The following is a 15571-nucleotide window of genomic DNA, read 5'->3' as shown; positions in this document are numbered from 1 at the left end:
GAGAGTAATGAATGTTGGAGGGGATGTGGCAAAATTGGGACATTAATGCATTGCTGGTGGAGTTGTGAACTGATCCAGCCATTCTGGCTGGCAATTTGGAATCATGCTCAAAGGGCTATAAAAGAATGCCTGCCCTTTGACCCAGCCATACCACTGTGGGGTTTGTACCCCAAAGAGATCATAGATAAACAGACATGTACAAAAATATTTATAGCTGCGCTTTATGTGGTGGCAAAAAACTGGAAAAGGAGGGTATGTCCTTCAATTGGGGAATGGCTGAACAAACTATGGTATATGCGGGTGATGGAATACTATTGTGCTAAAAGGAATAATAAACTGGAGGAGTTCCAGGCGAACTGGAGAGACCTCCGGGAACAGATGCAGAGCGAAAGGAGCAGAGCCAAAAGAACATTGTACACAGAGACTGATATACTGTGGTAAAATTGAATGTAATGGGCTTCTGTACCAGCAGCAATGCAATGACCCAGGACAATTCCAAGGGATTTATGGTAAAGAATGTTACCCACATTCAGAGGAAGGACTGCAGGAGAGGAAACATATAAGAAAAGCAACTGCTTGAACGCATGGGTCGGGGCGGACATGATTGAGGGTGTGGACTCGAAAATACCACACCAATGCAACCACCAACAATTGGGAAATTGGTCTTGATCAAGGACACATGACAAAACCAGTGGAAAAGTGCGTCAGCCATGGGTGGGGGGAATGCGGGGGGTGAAGGGGAAAATAGGAGCATGAAACATGTAACCATGTTAAAAATGATTATTAATAAATGTTAAAAAAAATTAAAAATTAAAATTAAAAAAAAAAAAGAAAAAAAAGAATTAATGAGGTAACCCTGGAGATCCCTTGAACTTTAAAATTCTATGAGATACATTTCATCAAGAGAAAAAGGCAATGTATAGTCACAGACTTTAGAAAGCTATAACAAGGAAACAGCAACATATAGAGCAGGCCAAGGAGTTGCACTCATGTAGCTATACTGAGAAACTACTATCATTCATCATACAACACTGCAGATAATTCAAATTTGAGTTTAGAAGCAGAATCCCTCTGGTCCTTTCATACACAAAGTGAAAAGATAACTAAAATGATGTCAGATGTTGTTTGTTTTTCTATCTTCTCATTCACTCATTTAACCACTAAAAGGAACTATTAATAGCAAAACAACAAAAAAGCATCCTAGAAAATGATCCAAAATTACCTATAAGTGGTCAGATGGGTCAGGAATAAGTTATAGCAAAAAGTTATACTGTTTAAAAAAAAATCAACTTGCAGAATTGTCTCTCACTGCTTAGTGTCTTCCTAGTAGGGGAAAGCATCACACACCTGAAATGATACACAATGCTGAAAGGGTGACTTCCTAGATGGTCCAGCCAGCCTATTTCTCTTTGAGACAAAGACAAAAATGAACTAAAGACAGAGCTTTTTGGTGAAGGGAGAAACTAGACCCTACTACTTAATAATCAGTAATCAAGTACAACTAACCTATAAATAATTAAAGAATTCAAGATCTATTTTATTTCAAAGCTGTGGGTGACACACTCAATATGGCTCAGAAGAGAAGTTCATTAAATGTTTTCATTACCTGCTTGATATTCCAAAATGAGGTGGAACTCATCTATTTCTTGCATTGATTCTGGGGGAACAACTATATTGTCATCAAGAAGTTGATGCAGCTTGGGGCCAACTGGACCACAAAGAAGAACCTGGAGAGAACCAAAATGAAGTCTATCAAGAGGCTCTTTTCCCAATAAACTTAAGCTTTTATTGCTAAATCACACACAATTCAACTCCCCTATTAAAATAACACAAAATTTAATATGTATAAGGAAGGCCTTTGTTTGGAGGGCAAATGAATGAAAGGGAGTGCTATCATTGAGAGAGCAGACTTTCCTAGACTGGTCTAAGGAGAGGAGTGGCAAAGAGGTATAGCTACCAAGAGCAAGTGGTAAGTCAAGGGACTGGAAACACAGATGGGAAATCATAGGCTCCAAACATAATAGATTTGTTATTAAAGCAGGAGCTCCACTATACCCCCAATATTCATTGGCTTATCCATAAGTAGATAGAACAGAGAATGCTAAATCATACTATAGTTCTAAATTTCACCAGGCACATGAGCCCAAAGGCATTAGAAAAAACAGATTGGTGTGAATTTTAGACAAGGAGAGAAAAGGTGCCTCGGTAGTATAATATAATTAATAACTAGTTTATACAATTTAAGTAGGTTTTAAAAATTTCTTACACATATGTACCTCTCTTTAAAGAGAACTGTCTCCATGTCAATGAAGAAAAGGACTAAGAAGTGTTATGGATCTTTCTATAGTCTGCTCTACCCTATGCCTCCCCTTACTCTTATTGTCAACCACCTCACAACTCTGCCAATGTACCTCAGTTCTGATAAGCTGCTCCCTCTGCTATTCCAGTCCTGGGCCTCTCTCAAGCAAATACTGTGGAATTCTTTGGTGGCTGTGCAACACAGACAAATGTCCGTTAGAACGAGCAATGGATGAACAAGGACTATAGTGTCCAAAAGGTGACAAACAGGTAACTTTTTTTCAAATTGTTTCAAAATAAGTTTAGCACTTGCTATTATTTAGCTTACTGATTCTTTAAAGCAACAAGTATTATAGTATTTCCATAATACAGTATCCAAAGAAAAGAGTAAGGTCCCTCCCTTTGTCACACCCATGTATCTTTAACACTGAAGGTATCAAAAGCCCCATCTAGCACCACTGTATAGTTTGGCCCTATTCATTGGCTTATCCATAATAAATGCTTTGACTTTCTATACTATCGATTCTCTCTGGCAATCTGGTTTTGTTTTTAGCTACAAGAAGTTACAACTTCTCTTTACAAAATATGTGCTATTTGTTCTTAGCCTTCTGCAATTTGCAGAACCACAATTTCAAGGTTGGAAGGGATGTTAAAGGTAATTTAACCCAACCTAAACCTCTACAGCATTTGGAACATATGATCATAGAGCATCTGGTTGAAGTTCTCCAAGGACAGGAAACCCACAATCTCCAGAAAGAGCCCATTCCATTTCTGGATAGTTCTGACTATTAGGAAGCTCTTACTTATATGGAACTGAAATCTGCCTCTGTAACTGGCAAACATTGTTCCTAATTCAGCTTTCTTAGATCAATCAGAATAAATTTAATCCCTCTTCCATGATAATCCTTTAGACACTTGAATATACTGATCATATTTTCCTCATTTTTTCTTCTCTAGGTCAAACATTTTCAGTTCCTTCAAAAGATTTGCACATGGCATGATCTCCAGTGCTCATGCCATGTTCTTCCTGATATACTTAAGTTCTTCACTGTACCTCCTCATATGTGGCACATGGACTGAACATAACAGTCAAGGTGTCATCTCATGAAGGCAAATCCAGTGAGACTCTTGCCCAACTAAGCCTGGATCCCATATTCCTAGTAATGAAACCTAAGATGCTATTAACCTTTTTGATCACCATGTCACAAGAGTTACGTTGTGCTTGAACTTTAATATGTCCAGCTTATTTCTTATGCTTAGGAAGTTGATTTCTAACTCCATATGTAGATTTTCCATTTATCTTTATTAAATATGGTCTTATTGGAAGTGGACCATCATTCAAGCCTTTTGTTGTTTAGTCATTTCAGCTTAGTCCATTTGGAGTTTTCTTGGCAAAGATATTGGAGTAGGTTGCCATTTCCTTCTCCACCTTCATTTTACAGAAGAGGAACTGAGGCAAAGAGGATTAAATAACTTGCCCAGAGTCATAAAGTTCATGGCTGAGATTAGATTTGAATTCAGGAAGATGAATCATTCTGACTCCAGGCCCTACACTCTAGCTACCCCATTCAAGCCTATGGAGAATTTTTTGGATCTTGATCATGGTGTTAGGTAGATTTCCAATACTTCTTCCACTATAAATGGAATAAACATGCCAAGAATGTCTTTTTCTAGATCAGTGATGAGTCTACTGAAGAGCAAAGCAGTATTCCATTAGATACCTCAAACCAAGTTGATGTAGATGATGATTCCCTGAACCTCGTCATTCAATGTGTTCATAATCAAACATGCTGTATTATCGCCTACTCCATATTAAATACGGATAAAGATACTATAAAACATAGTCAAATCCTTTACTGAATTTAAGATATAAAATGGCTATGAACATCCTCCTGATCTAGTAGGACAATAATTCTGGCAAAAAAAAAAAGAAACTGAGGTTAGCTTACCTAACCTATTTGTTGATGAAGCTAGCCTAGGTCTCAGTGAACACTAATACCCCTTCAAAAACTATTCCATTAATAAATTATATATTCTAAAATTTTCCAGGAATCAAAAGTGAAGCTCAGTAGACCAAAGTTATAAAGACTGCCTTCCTTGTCTCATTTCTAAAAATTGGGACACTCCAGGACTGGGTACCTCTCTCACTCTGCTCAACTTTTTGACTTAATGAGAGTAATTCAGCAGCAACATTCATCAGTTTTTGGTACTCTGCAATCTTGGCTTCAGGACTTGAATTCTTTGAGGGAAATTAGTTATTCTCTTAGCATCTCCTGACTAATGTTCAGTTTCAATTCCCTGCTGAAACAAAAAATTATCATTTCCAGTCCAAAGACCATTCTTCTTGACCAAAAGAAGCACTGTCAATTCTCTGTCTTATCTACTCCAAACAATAACCCAATTCATTCTGATTTTCCTCTTGCCTCAACAACAGCAAAAAATCCCCTTGTTTCATTGACCTGAACATTCATTTACTGCCAGTTTCTGCTCATTCCAAGCTTTAGCACTCTTGACCCTGTTTTTTTTTTTTTTTTTTTTAACCCTTAACTTTTGTGTATTGGCTCCTTGGTGGAAGAGTGATAAGGGTGGGCAATGGGGGTCAAGTGACTTGCCCAGGGTCACACAGCTGGGAAGTGTCTGAGGCCAGATTTGAACCTAGGACCTCCTGTCTCTAGGCCTGACTCTCAATCCACTGAGCTACCCAGCTGCCCTTGACCCTGTTTTTTGAGGGCTATAAAAATATTCATCTTCATTTACCTTTCCCTTGATTCTATCACCAATATGCCTTTAAAAAAAATCTAGGTAGGTGAAGATTCTGACAGCTCCTCCTTTTTCTCTTTAAAAGAATTCTATATCTGTATATTCAGAATTTCAGATTTCAGTGTCCCTCTTTTTTGTAAGCTTACAACTTTTATAACATTTTAGCAAAGGAGATCCCACCTATCATTTCTCTGAACTGCCTGAGATTTATTCTCAGAACTAAGATGGATGACAAGTTATGTTTGAATTTCTTCTATAACATGATCTATTAAGAAGGCAGTCACTTCTTCCTAAAGTTCTCTGTGGGAAGCCAAAAAGAGAACAGATAAATATCTGAGACTCCTCTTTTGACTCCTTTTGTGATCCTTGTGATTTCTTGTTGAAAAGTATTGTGGCCTAGCTAACCAGAAGCTAAAAGGTCAACACTCTTCCCCATTTGGCCAGGAATGCAGCTGCCTTGTATAGCCAAGGCCAAAACCTTAGCGGGGCAATTAAACCCTGAGAAAAATATTCCCTGACTTGGCTTACTGATAAGAACCCAGTCAAAATTCAGCCTTGGGCTTGGTCTGTTCTGAAGGCAATGAGACTTTTTGTGTTTTGATATGACATATTTTGTAACTTCTGCGCATCTGCGAAGTTTTGGGGGGTAGGGTTCTTTTGTGTGAAATGAATCTTGAAATATATATAATAAACTCCATGCTCCTAGAGACAGAGCAGCAGCATGAGCTGAGGAAAAGATCTTCAGTGTCCTTTACTTCCTTATCAACTAAACTGTCTTTATCAGATTATCTGGAGATGATAAATAGATCTCGAGAGTTCTTATTATTTTAAATTCAGCATTCAGTTACTTCTTATTGCAAAGAATCAGATCTAAAATAGCAATTCCTTCTTCCACCTCTTGAAGAAGAATGAAATTATCATGAAGGAAAATCAACAATTTATCAGCTATTATGCTTCTAGACATAGTTGAAGTGTCACACATGCCTGCTGAGTTCTTTCCCTTATCTACGTCCTCTTTCTGGATGGGTGGTTGGCCTATGGTGTATTATAATTACCATATCACATCTGTCTCCCCTTTCATTGATCTTCACAACCAAATTGCTCTCCATCATATTCTCCCCATCATGATTTCTGGGGGAATCAATAATTCAATAGACTATTATATAAAAAAATATTTATTTGTATATATACACATATACTTCATATGTTATATATGAATCTATATATTTTACAAAGTCTGTGTAATTGGAATTTTGAATCCCAGGACTCTCCCAGCATTCCATTTTCTTTCTCATGTTATGTGCTTACATATATAGAGAAGATATATTTTGAGTATAGCTCTGCCTTCACTCTCTTTTTGAGGGATTATAGCTTGTGGAGGTTGGGTGAGAGTCAGGCAGGAGAATTTCACTCATGTGGCTTTTATTTTTGTTCTTTTATTTCTCCTTCTTCAAGTGATTATTAATAAATTTTATAAAATATAATACTTGGAATTATTGGATATAAATTTTAATCTTACAAGTCTTACTATTGAATTACTTTTCTACACTTTTATAGAACATATTAATAATGAATGTCAGTCTACCACACTTTTATCTAATCTGTACCCTTTGAATAAAGCACTTCTACATGAAGGCTTATGCACAAAAATAGAAAGTACCATTAAGTATACATATATTACCAGAAAAGGAGGTAGGCCACTCAGATAGCAGGAACAAGGGGATATAGGCCAACTCTCAGACTGATCTGTGGGTTTCCAGTCCCCTGGGTAAATATTCTACAGAGGATTTAGGAATGGCCACAGGAAAAATTATACAGGATGAAAAGGCAAGGATGGGCTATAGGATATACTGGGAGGGATGGTGTTCAATGACATCTATGAAGCTGAAATTCTTTGCATTAAGATCTACAGTTCAATTATCATCTATATCTTATGAACTGAAAAACCATCCTCTGAGTGACTTTACTGCTGTTTCTCTTTCTGGATACTGTGTCCTGTAAAGTACTGGTTTGCTTTGCTGATCTTTCTAAGCAGTACTAGTTGCTTTCCGAGTTATGTAGCTTAGCAAATGCACAGTCTTTTTCCTTACCCTCTATTTTTAAGGTAAAGTCCTCATAATGAGTTTTGAAAGATTACAGGCAAATCTGTATTTTTCTGGCTCTCATTAGGCATCTTTAAAGCATGCCTGGCCCAAAGCCCATCATTTCTACAGTGTAAGGAGTGGTCCAGAAGTCCAAATTTAACTTCACAGACACCAACTTCTTAATCAGTTGTTCTATACTCAAATATCTTCCTCTTCTATAGCCTCTATTTTAATAGACAGCAATGAAAAACAGCCTGCCTGCCTCTGATGTATTCAGTCTCTTGTTTAGGACTTTAACATCTTCAGTAGTTTCCTAGATCCATTCTGGTAGTATCCAGTATCCCCAGCTAAATCAACATTGTTGGGTTTTGGCCAATAGATTTGATTAATGTTGGGAGGGTTATTCCATCCCCCAACATAGATTCCATGAAATCAGAATACTTCCACTTTTTGCCAATATGACTATCTTTATATCCATAGCAGGTTACCAATCCCCTACTGCTTATTTCTTCTTCCTCTAACTAGTACTAGATAACTGTTTTGTAGAAAGAACCTTTGAATCCGTATCATTATTCTCTGAAGCAGCGGATGCTTATTCCTCAAAAGAAAACTGTTGATTATTTCCCCTGTACAAGAAGGGCCTCCTATATAACTGATGCTTCAATGGTTCTTTCTTTAACTGTCCCATTATTTCACCCTCCAATGTTCTGACATGGGTTCAGATTCCCTATCTTGAGATTTTTTTTGCCCTCTTCAATTCTTTTTTTTGGTTGTTTGTTTGTTTTTGTTAAATAGTCCACGCTTTCAAAGGCATCACAGCAAGTTGAATGCAATGATTTGAATATCTTTTTGGCTCTTAAATTCCCAGGAAATTGATACCAGCCCTGTGCCTCTCTGATGGCTGTTCCTATCAAAAGTAGCTCTGGGCAGGCAGAGAAGAGAGGAAAGGATCCTTTTCAAACTCAAAGTTGGCTCTTAAGAAGGTGACTTTTCAGTGTTTCAATTCTTATTGGATCTGTAACCTTCCCAAGCTCAAGTTCAGAGAAGGCCACTAGGACAAACAGTCTTTCTTAGGATCCTCATAATCCTTCATCTGATAAGCTGCCAAACAACTTCAAGGAGAGTGTATGCCAAGGAGCTACTCTTGAGTTACCCACTGTTCTGGGCTCCACGTTAGTCCGTCACATCTTCTGGCTTCTGCAGACTTATTGGTACTCCTAGTGCTCGATATATTTAGCTCATCAGTTTCCTGGCTCTTCACTACTCACTTAACTCAAGTTAAGTGGAAAGGGAAAAAAATTACCACTTGTAAGGCTGACTACAAAACCTACATTTTTCTAACCTTTCACCAGATTCATTTCTTGGTATTTATAGGATCTTTCTATTTAATTGTGCTCCCTAAAACTAAACACATCTAAGACTGAATTTGTGATATCTCAGCCATGCCACCCAACAGTCGTCTTGATTAATCAATTTTTCTTTGCTTCTTAATGGTCCAAATCCACATTTTGTCAATCTGATCCTGATTTCCATTCCTAATGCCTTAAATCAAGTCTTAACTATTTTACATCTGGATTCTAGGAATTTCAAGAAATTCTACCAAATGGATCATCCTACACTCGTCTGACTCTTAACTTCTCTTTTCCTGCCAAACATAATTGCTTACAGTCACTCATATTGACTGGCAACTCCAAGTCACTGAAGGTGTTCAGCCCTCCCAATGAGAAACTATACTTAAGCAGAAGGAAAGCTACAGGAATAGAAAACTATCTGAAATACTTAATCATAAAAGTATGGAAACATTTATAAAAGATTCATAGAGTAATATGACTTACCTTCAAGTCTGAATTTGCTGCAAGCTTCTGCCCAATTAAAGCTGCATTTCCTCCAACATAGTGCTGTAAAATAGTTCAACTTTATTTGTTAAACTGATTTATGTTAATAATTTTACCAAAGAACAAAAATATATAAGATTGATTTTTATATCTGCAATTATAGGTCACCTCCATCACAAGAATGGGTTCATTCATTTACTCAAACAGCTGAGTGTCTACTACATCTGAGGTGCTTTGGATCAAGCAACATATACTATCTTTCCATTAAATAATCCATCTCTAGGACAAGAAGTCTAAAATAAGACCTTTCATAAGGGAAGAAAGGTACTTTCTATTTAGCTGGTATGGTTAAAAGAACCTTCCTAAACACACTGGGAAAATGATTATGAAGTGAATTTCAAACTGCTGATAATTTAGTATATAGTATTTTAAAAATCTTTGTTAATTCTTAAATAGGATTTTGTTAGCCCAGAAATGGTGCCAAAGAACATGCAATAGGAGTCAAGGAATTAATCTTACCTTTTGACTCAGTGATTCCATTGTAAATATATCATCAAAATAAAGGGGGAACCTATCTGGATAAAGGTACTGACAGATCCTCTATGGCAAGACTTGTATCATCTTATTGGAGAAAGGCTGAATGGATTGTGTTATATTAACATCACAGAATATTATAGTGCTGAATTAAAATAACTCTGAGATACCACCTCACACAGACTGGTGAATATGATAATAAAGGAAAGTGATAAATGTTGGAAGGGATGGGACAAAATTGGGATATTAATCTATTGTTGGTGGAGTTGTGAACTAATCCAACCATTCTGAAGGGCAAATTTGGAACTATGCCCAAAGGGCTATAAAACTTTACATAAGCTTTGATCTAGTAATGCCACTACTAATATAATCTCCCCAAAAGATTTTTTAATAAAGAGAGAGATCTATTTGTACAAAAATACTTATAGCAGTTGGTTTTATGGTGGCAAAGAATTGGAAATTGAGAAGATGTCCATCAATTGGGGAATGGCTGAACAAATTGTGAAATCTGTGATGGAATATTATTGCACTACAAGAAATGATGAATAAGATGATTTCAGAAAAAAACTGGAAAAGATCTACTAATACAGAATAAAGTAAGCAGAACCAGGAGAATACTATATGTAGTAATAGCAATACTATATGATGATCAATTGCAAAAGAGTGAGCTATTCTTAGTAACACAATAATCCAGGACAATTCTGAAGGACTTATGATAAAGAATGCTATTCACCTCCAGAGAAAGAACTGTTTGGGAGTCAGGATATATTTTAAAGCATATTATTTTGTGCTTTATTTTACTTGTGTTTTTTTTTGGGGGGAGGGTCTTTGGTTTTACGAGTATTCTCTCATAATAACGATCAATATGGACATGTGTTTTGCACAATCATATATGTACAATCCAGGTCAAATTGCTTACCATCTAGAAGGGAAAGAGACAATCTAGATCTTAAAATTTCAAAAAACATATGTTGAGAAAATATTTTTTTAAAAAGAATATTATGGTGCTGAAAGGCAAGTGGTAGAGCAGATAAAGTACTAGCTTTAGACTTAGGAAGAACATGGGTTCAACTCTTGCCTCTTCATACCAGCTGAGGGAATCACTTGACTTTTCCATGCCCTAGACCAGTGATGGGCAAACTATTTCCCACTGGCCAGATCCAGGCCCTAGTTTGCCCATCACTGCCTTAAGCAATTCCCTAATCACTACTTCTGGGTGTGACATAGTGATTAGGGAACTGCTTAAGGCAGTGATGGGCAAACGAGGGCCTGGATATGGCCCGGATATGGCCCGCGGGGAATAGTTTGCCCATCACTGTCCTAGACAACTACCTAAGGCTATAAGTTGCAGAGCAGATTCTGCTTTATTCTGGATAAAGGGAGTTTCCTTATTCCTTGCCATCTCATCCCATTATGGTTTCATAAAAATTAAAAAGGGCAGAATACTACTAAATGTAAAGAGAAACCATAAAGCAAGACATGATCAGGAGAAGCTGAACTTCATGTGCAGTGATGATACCTATTCATCTCCTGGGGAGGGAGTGGAAAATGACTCCTCCTTCTCCCCAGTTGTTTAATGTGTTTTTTAGGTTAGTTTTACTTTGTCAAATACTAATTGAACTCAAATAACACTTTATTAAATGTCTATGCCCCAGACCCTAGTGCTGAGTTGCCTTTAAGATGCTCACATTTTATTTGGGGATACAAGTACACAGAGAAGTAAAAACAAAGTAGATATCAGGGAATCTGGGGGTGGGGGAATGGGAGGGGAAGAAGCAATGACACCTGGGAAGAATCAGGAAAAAGTTCATGTAGAAGGTAGCAGGACTTGAGGAAATCAGGGATTCTAAATGAAGGAATGAGGAGGGTCTGCTTTCCAGTTAATGGGAAAGATAGTTTGTGAAAAGGCAAAGAGAAAAATGACAGCCTGTCATATAGGGGGAATAACAAGTAGGCATAAGGGAAGCACTGAGGATTCTTGAGGAGAGGAGTGATATGGTTAGTCTGCATTAGGTAGTGCTGTGGTTCTGAAGATGGGAAGGGGGGAACTATTTTACCCCTCCCAGTCTATTTGTCCTTTGTCCAACAGGGTAAGGTAGCCAATCCTTAGTCATGTTTCCTTCTTGATAGCCTCTTTACTCTTATTCTCCCTTCTCTGAAACTCCTCCATGGCTGGAATAAAGAACATTCCAGGTTTCCCTTTAAAAGGTGCCTATAACTAAGGGGATGTGGGGTTGGAGAGAAGACCAACCAGATCCTTCTGAGTTAAACCCTTCCCTTCCCAAGAAGAGTAGCTCTGATCCTAAATCTACTGAGCCACTTAGGCTAATCCATTATGTGTCCTGATCACAGAGTTAAGCAAGCTGCCCTGAATCAAAGACCTAAGAGGAATCCTATACCATCATAGACTACTCTTCGCTGACTTAGCCTGAGGACCAATATTATCCAGGTTCTTTGGCAACATCCTTTGGTAGTATCACTTTGCTGACCTTTCCCAGCCCCATTTTAGAAGTATTAGTCCAGACCACAGTGAAAAGGAGGTTGGTGGGCTTCCCTAATGTGGAAGGATTGGTTCCAGCCCCGTAACAAGTGGGGCTGCCCAAGCTTGTCCATAGTGAAGAGGCTCCCAGCAGACTGGCCTGATACCCTTACCTTTTTATCCATTTCTCACTTCTCTGGGGTCTCCAGGAAGCCTGACACTTACAAGTTCTGTGACCTTGGGGACTCTAAACCTCTATTTCCTCATCTGTAAAACAAAGGGGCTAGACTATATTACCATTAAGGTTCTGTTTAGCTCTAAAGCTATGATTCTAGGAACTTAATAAAAGTGCTACATATAAAGAATAGAAAAAATATCAAACTCTGAAGGCTTAAGAATGGAAAAAAACCTTAGGATGTTTACAGGCAAGGGGGAAGGAACCAGTAGATAAGAAGAGAATGAAGATCAAGGAGATAAGATCATGCTCTTAAAGGAGACAGATGAGGGTAGGATGAGAACAAGAAAAAGAGGTTGGTTTTGGGTCATTCTTTTTTTCAGACTAGAGTAAGGGAAGAGAGAACGGGAGATGACAAAAATGGAGTTTGACATATAGAACAGGAGAGAAGAGGGAGCTCATTTTCTCAGTAGAGGGCAAAGTCTTCTGCTGAGAGAGGAGGCCTGAAGAGTATCCACAGAGAGTCAAAGAATAGAAGAACTGCTGCAGAGCAATGTCAGCACAGTTGATGTCAAAAATCATGAGATTTCCTTCCTTTAGTGATTCTTAGGAATAGGAGACAGATTGGGGGTGGGGTGAGATAAAGTTAACATCTAGGTCAGTGAATGCAAACCTATGGCATAGGGGCTAAAGATGGCAAGCAGAGCGTTCTGTATGGGCAGGCAGCCACCTCATCACCCCCTCTCCCCTAGTTTGTTACTAGAAAGGTAGAGAGACTTGGGTGGAGATGCTCCCCTCCCTCTCTCCACCATGTCTGACAACATTTTTTCACATCATGCATCCCTCTGCCCAGCAGCCCAGTGGGAGCGCTTCTTCCCTCTCCTGTGTGGGGTAAGGGGAGGGGGGGGGCGGGCAGGGTATTCCTGGCACTTGGTAAGATGGAAGGGTGTGGCACGTGGTCTCTGGGGGGGAAGCAGGCATGGCACTTGGTCTGGGGGTAGAGTGAGGGCAGCACTCGGTGCTCTGTCTCTAAAAGGTTTGCCATCACTGATCTAGGCCATGAGTTCAATAAAACCAAAGGTAGAATATAGGATGTAGTTGAACTAGTTACCTTCAGGGACAAAAACACAAACTGGAGTGGGGGGGAGCTAAGATGGCAGAGAAGGTATTCAGACCCATCTAATTTCTACCAAATTACTTCAAAAATCTATGATACAGAGACAGGAGGTCCTAGGTTCAAACCCGGCCTCAGCCACTTCCCAGCTGTGTGACCCTGGGCATGTCACTTGACCCCCATTGCCCACCCTTACCAATCTTCCACCTATGAGACAATACACCGAAGTACAAGGGTTTAAAAAAAAAAAAAAAAAAAAAAAAAGGAGGGGTGAAATAATTTTTCAGGCCAAAACAACTTAGCAGGCCACACACAGGATCTATTGTACTGGAATGGAAGTGAAAGCCACACGCTAAAGCCCCCACTGAGGCCAAAGGCTGGGGGGGGCAGCTGAACGAGCAGCCAAGGCCCCCGAAGCTCTTAGCCACAGAGGAAGGGGGGTGGGGGTCAGACAAGTGCTCAGGAGCTTACTGGGCTCTCTTTGCTGGCTCTGGGCGTATGACTCTTGCTACATTCACTGCCCATATGCAGACCTGGGCCGTGGTCTCAGGGTGAGGAGAAGCACGGGCACACACCAGCATTTGTGGAAATGGGAACGAGGGACCCTGGCCACAGTTCCAAGGCAGAAAAGACTGCTTGTGGTTACTCACACAAAAGGCACAGGCTGGGAGACCACTAAACACATCTCTCCTTACATCATACCACCTTGGAGGAGCTGAAAGCAGAGACTGCCAGAACCAGCTCTGAAGGCAGCTGCACAAAGAACCTGAAGCTTAGAGTAGTGCTCCCTTCACCACAGGTACAGAGCTCAACATTAACCAGTTTTTTAATTAAAAGAAAAGAAAAAGGCTGGAAAGTGAGCAAACAACAAAAAAGAAACTCAATATAGAAAGTTATTTTGGAGAAGAACAAAACCTATAGTGGTAAGACTGCAAAGTGAAATATGGAAGTTCACTAAGTACTCCTTCCCTCCCCAATAATTCTTTTATTAAGAAATATAAGAATCTTATATTAAGAAAAGTATTTTTTCTCAGCATTCTTGTCTGAAGCCTTTGGGGCTAATAAAAAGAAAACCCTTATCAATCTTTAATTATAAATTCTAAAAACATCCTGCCTTGCCTAACCACTTTCTTTGAGAACAGGAAGTTAAAGAGGAACTTGGTTTTCTCTTTTGATAGAATTGGCTGTGGAGGGGTGGAGATGGGGGTAGGGAGGGGTGAAGGTGAGAGAGACCCAAACTGATTCACTCAACATCAGTGTTCCTTTATATCTATCTACAAAGGTGAATCTTTGGAGTGGCTGAAAAGGAATAAAGTGGTTTTAGGAAAATGGTTCTTCAAGACTATGATTATTGTTCTATTTGATAAAGCAAACTGTTAATTAGGTTGCTAGCTAATATCTTAATTCACATTCAATCCTGATATTAGAATTTTGTGTACTGTTTGAGAAAACTACAAGTTGTAACTCCAAAAATCTTGTAAGAGTTATTTCCAAAGACATGAAGGAACTGTGGTAGTTTAGGCTTTTCTTTCTCTAGGCAGGAAGATGTTCAGAATTTGTTTAACCTAATGTTAATAAAAATTGTTTCTAGCAGGATTATGCCTAAACTATAGAGAAATATCTTCCACAGAGAAAGTGAGACCAGAGAGGAGAATTTAAAATGCCATTTCAAAAATCACACCTAACCCGAGCAAAATGCTTTTGATTTTTAAAATACCCTAAGAAAGAGAGGGGTTCTAAGGATTAGAATTCTCTGGAGAGTCTGGGCACTTGGTAGCATTCATGGAGCAAGAGATCTAGGCCTAATTTAGTAGCTACTTCCTCTGCTGCACAGAGATTTTTCTGGACTGTTTTACCCACTTTGGGGATGATGGCAGTAATAAGATTCTATTAGAAATATCTCTGCTGAGGTTGAGAAATTGGCTCAGGATACATTTCAAGCCATCTCCCAAACTTCTAAGGCTATCTACTTTCTCCAGGAGGAGACAGATTCATTGGCAAAGATAGTCATAGACCTTGATATGCTTATAGCAGTTTTGGGGAGTGCCTGTGCTCATCAAACTTGTTCTTACATAAATAGCTCAGGTGAAATTGTTAAAAATGTCCACAAACTTCAAAAAATTTTGAATGGCACTCAGCAAACGGCATTAGAGATTCATGTGACATCTGATGGTACATGGTAGAAACTCTCATGGCTATAGGGCATGGGGTTGTTAGCACTGTGGCCAAATGGGTCTTTTCAATTCTAGGAATTTTTGTCCTTTTCAGAATTTGCCTTAGTTGTATTAAGGT

General features: G+C 38.8%; 1 protein-coding gene across 4 annotated transcripts in view; it reads right to left on the bottom strand.

Moving 5' to 3' along the window:
- Positions 1-15571, bottom strand: part of ADPGK (ADP dependent glucokinase) — a 51274-nt gene that overhangs the window by 21828 nt on the left and 13875 nt on the right. For 2 of the 4 annotated variants that reach the window (XM_044659124.1, XM_044659125.1), the window contains exons 3-4: positions 8978-9040; positions 1607-1727 (exon numbers count right to left, since the gene is read on the bottom strand). In XM_044659124.1, the coding sequence (XP_044515059.1) occupies positions 1607-1727; positions 8978-9040 (184 nt within the window). The remainder of the gene's footprint in view (positions 1-1606; positions 1728-8977; positions 9041-15571) is intronic. The other 2 variants (XM_044659126.1, XM_044659127.1) reach the window with 1 other exon arrangement.

This window comes from Gracilinanus agilis, chromosome 2, assembly GCF_016433145.1.
Source record: "Gracilinanus agilis isolate LMUSP501 chromosome 2, AgileGrace, whole genome shotgun sequence".
Lineage (NCBI taxonomy): Eukaryota > Metazoa > Chordata > Mammalia > Didelphimorphia > Didelphidae > Gracilinanus > Gracilinanus agilis.
The sequence above is the reverse complement of the archived record's forward strand: the minus strand, read 5'-3'. Positions and strand labels throughout refer to the sequence as shown.